This window comes from Austrofundulus limnaeus, unplaced genomic scaffold (assembly GCF_001266775.1).
Source record: "Austrofundulus limnaeus strain Quisiro unplaced genomic scaffold, Austrofundulus_limnaeus-1.0 Scaffold670, whole genome shotgun sequence".
Classification (NCBI taxonomy): domain Eukaryota; kingdom Metazoa; phylum Chordata; class Actinopteri; order Cyprinodontiformes; family Rivulidae; genus Austrofundulus; species Austrofundulus limnaeus.
This window is the reverse complement of record NW_013953072.1, coordinates 162,162-167,295: the sequence shown is the minus strand read 5'-3', so window position 1 is coordinate 167,295 and position 5,134 is coordinate 162,162. Positions and strand designations below refer to the sequence as shown.

At 38.9% G+C, this 5,134-nt stretch overlaps 1 protein-coding gene across 1 annotated transcript in view; it reads right to left on the bottom strand.

The window, feature by feature from the left end:
- Positions 1-5,134, bottom strand: part of slc7a11 (solute carrier family 7 member 11) — a 76,715-nt gene that overhangs the window by 50,685 nt on the left and 20,896 nt on the right. The window contains exons 3-4 of the mRNA XM_014027655.1: positions 3,932-4,047; positions 2,844-2,969 (exon numbers count right to left, since the gene is read on the bottom strand). Coding sequence (XP_013883109.1) covers positions 2,844-2,969; positions 3,932-4,047 — 242 coding nt within the window. The remainder of the gene's footprint in view (positions 1-2,843; positions 2,970-3,931; positions 4,048-5,134) is intronic.

Genomic DNA, 5,134 nt, shown 5'->3' with positions numbered 1-5,134 from the left:
GTTAACAACAATGTCGATTTTCTGCACAGTGTCTGCTTGTAATTTAGCATGCAGCAGTGGAGGAAGTGAATGAAACCAATCTGTGTTGATAAGGCTTCAAATTAAATTAAATTTGTCTGACAAAGCAGCAGCTCTCATTTACAGTCGTCTCATTTGGCTCAGTACTTCTCTACTCTCAGTAGGGTTGTTTACAGCACATGCAATTTCCAGTTAGCCTCTTAGCTTAGCCTCCTTCACAGTGGAACTGGTGCACACATAGTATGTCGTGACCAACCGATCCAATCATTTTAAACTTCAACAGAGGCCACGCCTCCAACGAGTCCAGACCCTCGTATGAAGCAAAGCAAAAATCAAGGGGCTGGTTTTTACCAGGCTAAGAGAGGTGGGGAGTAGTAAGGAACTGGAGGGGGCTCCACTTGACTTGGAAGTAAGGAAGGGGGGCTTTGAGAAAAAAGATTTGGAACCACTGATCTATACCATAAGTCAGAACCAGATCAAGAGTGTGGTGAAGAGAATGTGTAGATTTGGGGATGTTTTGGGTCAAACCAATTGACTCTAATAAAGGCTTAGTTAAAGTTTTTATTTTCAACGTCTACATAAATACTAAAACCCCCCATTATTCTAACTTTATCAGTATTCAATAATAAATCTGACAAAATAAATCTGAGAATTCAGATGAAAACTGAGAAAAAGGACCTGGTGGATGATATATAATAACAAGTACAAGTGGTTTTAGTTTTATTTTGGATGAGGAAAAAAGAGTCAAGGAGTAATGCTGTTGTTGAATTTTTGTGCTAGGCATTGGCTGTCCATAACAAGCATCGTGTTTGAACATAAGTACATAGATGTACTTGGTACACCTTAGGCCAAAAGTTGATGATTGATTTTGTAGCTTTATCAACTGGCATGTGGCACTGTGTCATGGACACTTGGGTAAAGAGAGGGGAGTTCATTTGGTGATGAACTGCATTTGGTGGTACGGGACCTGGTAAACTTAAACAAATAGTGAGAGTGACTGGGATCATCTGGAGGAGTCCCCTGTCAAAGAGGTCATCAACTTACACCTGTGGGACAGTTTTCACATTTTCGAATGGAGGTCAGTGACAGAGAATCCAAATGGGCCCTGTTCCAGTGTGTGCTTGGTTTGAGTGAGGATCTACTGACCTGGACAGTCAAACAAGGGCTTGGAGGATCTCTTTATTCTGCTCACTATGTCCACCTTTGAGGAAGTAAAAATGGGGCCAAGTTTACGGAGGTAGGTAAAGGGCTCCCTGATGGGAGAGAGGTTTGATCAGAAATGCTGAAAGCTCTTTTTATTGTAGGACTGGTATTGTTGACACAGCTCTTTAATGTTTCATGAAAGACTGGGGCAACACCTGCAGCATGTTAAACCAGTGGGATCACACTTCTCAGCCTCCCTGTGAAAGTTTACTTAAGTGTGCCAGAGGGAAGGCTCCATCCAACTGTCGAACATGGGACTCAGGAGGAACAGGATAGCTTTCATCCTTGTCATGGAACAGGGGACTAAGTGTCAGTTTAGGGGAAGAAAGAGTTGAGTCAAAAGACAAAGCTCTCAATTTACTGGTCCATTTATGTTCCAGCAGATATGGTCTTACTTCGTAGGGTTGGCCGGGCTCATCCTTTGAGGTAGTTTTTATCAGTATGTAGATTTTCTGGGTACATTCTATTAGAAGACCCCAAGGCAGATCTAGAACTCACTGGAGGTGTTATATACGTATATGCTTCTTGGCCTGGAAATACTTTGGGATCCTTGAGGAGCAGCTGGAAAGTGTTGCTGTGGAGAGGGTGGTCTGGATTTCCCTCCGCAAACTGTTGTCTGCGTGACTTGACCACAGAAAAGTGGCAGAAGATGGATGGATGGAACTGACATAGGACCATTTATTTGTTTACTTGTATTATCTAGTATTATTGAATCTTGATGTCTTGAATCCAATTTTAATAAACTGCAGTGTACAAGAGATTGTATTGTTTTTGCTGCCGGTGTATTATTCATGAATTAGATCAGGGGTCTCCAACCAGTAGCTCCTGAGCTCATTTAAAGGAGCTCTTTAGTGCTTATGAAAAATTAGAAGAAGCAAAGTTAATTTGTCACTGGCCAAACAAATTTGATTTAATTCCAATCAATCTATAGATGTCCTTTCCCCGTGGTTTCAGTTTAGGGCTCAGTGTTGTTGTTTGGTGTTCGTTTTTGTTTGCACATTTCATAGCCTTTTGAGACACACCTGAGCACCGGGGAAACCCCTCCCGCTGTGACATGTCACTGCATGGGGTTTCTTCCCGCTAGAGTCTACATGTTTCTGTGCAAAACAAGCTTATTTCAATGGTCCAAGGGCTACTTTTTGCAACATTAATTTTAAACTTAAAAGTAGCCCTTGGACAGTTTTATTTTGTGAAAGTAGTTCTTAAAGAAAGAAGGTTGGAGACCCCTGAATTAGATCATTAGCATTGTATTGGTGGATGTACTGTGTTGGTCACTGTCCAGAAATGCACAACCCTACTGTCCTCTTCTAATCAGACCAATGGAAAAAACAATGACAGAGTAGCCCAAATCCAGGTTAGCAAAGCTTGTTGCAGTTGCTAAAAACACTTCAGCTCAGAACTAAGGGTCTAAATAATTATGGAAATGTTACAGTATATTTGTATTTTTCCTAATAAATTTACAAACCTGTTTAAACTCTATTTCTAGTTTGTCATTATCAGGTAGTGAGATAAGATGACTGATGAGAAAACTGGAGAATCAGGCTGCAACAGATTGAAATATTTTCCGAAGCTGCTATAGACGAAACATTGAACGTCCTCTGGAAAAGGTAAAGGAGTCTCACCTTTAAAAAGCTGGTACATCCCCGGCACAATGATGGCAGCAATAGCCAGCAACTTGCTCAGAGTCAGCAGGATTTGAATCCTAGCCGACCACGTTACACTCATGCTGTTCAGGTACATAACAGAAGCTGCCAGAAGAAAAAAATAACTGTCAAAATCAGGTTTGGTATTCAAGCTGATGGATGCTGCACTATGAGATAAAATAAGTTAATATGATTATCAGTTATATCAGTAACTAACAGAGACTTAGAGGACACAGCTCTTGTGATCAATAATCCACATTTGATATATATTTTTTGCTGTGTTAAAGAAACTGTTCATTTTTGGAACACTTTTTTATAGATATTTTTTCTTTATCTCATTTTTGGTTTAATTTGAGTCGTAGTGGAGTTTCAGTGGGGGTTAGGGTGGGTAACAGAGGTTTGATAATAAGCTGTTTCAGTTATGTTAATAAAGCTACTTTAATAATTCATGTTTGACCACATGTGGGTAACACTTTCTTTCAGGGTACCCTTATTACCATGTAATTACAAGGTAATAAAAGTAATTAAAAGTAATTACTGCCTTATTGCCATGTAATTATGTGGTAATTACGGTACAAAAGAAAAACTTATTGGGTCACTACAATCAAAATACTATTCAATAGTAACTAAACACTATATTTATAACCAAAAGAATGCAACTAAATTTTGGGGTTAGTTGTTAATTGCAATAAAATATAACTTTAAAACTGTCCAAATTATCTACTACTTATTTAGGTGTTACATAGTGAATTGTAATACATTACCAGGTAAGTGCTACATTACTGCAGACAATTAATTATATAATAAAACTGTACCATAATTACCACATAATTACATGGTAATAAGGTAGTAATTACCATTTAATTACATTTTTATTAATCTTGTAACTCCGCAGCAGTGACTCTGTTTCTCTGGTAAGACCACCTGTTTTAAGAACACGTGATGAAACACTGGATCATCAAGTGCTGCTACCTCCTCCTCTGACTCCAACTGCCCGGTCAACATTTCACATCCAAACACTATTTCTCTGTAACATTGATATTTAAAAGCTTTAGTTTTGTACTTACTTATGCCGATGGCTGTGGCCAGTTTGACAGCCATGGGGGGGATGCTGCAGGGCATGAAGAGAGGCTCCAGGATGTACTGTCCAAAGGCCAGAGCAACGACTGCCATGGCTGCAGGCCTGCACAACACAGCACTCTGATCACATTTAAACATTTATACATCATGAACATTTTTTCATTATTCTTTAATGGTAAAATGTAAAATATCTCAGGAAAAACTGGACAGATTTTATGAAAATGATCACAGGATGTGCTTTGATGTGAAACTAATTTTACGAGCCAAGAATGGCTGCCAGAGCTAATCCAACTTAGTCAACACAAAAAGTTTACAACTTGTTTTCCTTTTTAAATATTGAGCTCAATTTTGAAATGTTACTAGCTGAAAGTCATCCACAACTTAAACTATGACTGTCTTCATTGAATAAATGTTTGAGAGAGGGGAGATGGTTTTAACACATCTGTTGTTGTGATCAGCAGGCAAGTGGTTTGTCAACCAGTTTTGGGCCAGGTCTGGCAATGATGGTACTGTTTTTAAGATGGGATGCCACTACTGGCATAGTTGCAGTTTGGTTTATGTGTGTCACTATGAATGTAGATTGTATTTAATCTTAAAAAGTAGGATCCAGAGTGCAGACTGTGAGGAATATACTGAAAAACTCTTCAGGACACCCTTAGTGTCCCACCCACAGAGCTCCAGATCAGTGAGCAGCACCATCGTGTTGTGGTATTCACTTATTGCTGCAAGGAGACGGCAAACACTCTCTGATGGCAGCGTCATAAAGAACAAAGCATCTGAGTGCAGATAAGATAAGACGAGGTGAGATGAGATGAGATGAGATAAGATGATAAAACATTTTTGATCCCACAGTGGGGAAATTTGCACATTACAGCAGCTCAAAACAGGACAGGGTGAGATAGAATAAAGAAAGATAAATAAAAGGAAAAAAAACTATATTCGTGATATATAACAATCTACAAATACCCAGTACAGCAAATAAATGAATGTATATGAAGGTGCATATTACTGATGCCAGTGTAGGTGAATTGTCCAACTGACTGATGACATCATGATGTGTTATATAGTCTGACTGATGACATCATGATGTGTTAAACAGTCTGACTGATGACATCATGATGTGTTATACAGTCTAACTGATGACATAATGATGTGTTATACAGTCTAACTGATGACATCATGATGTGTTA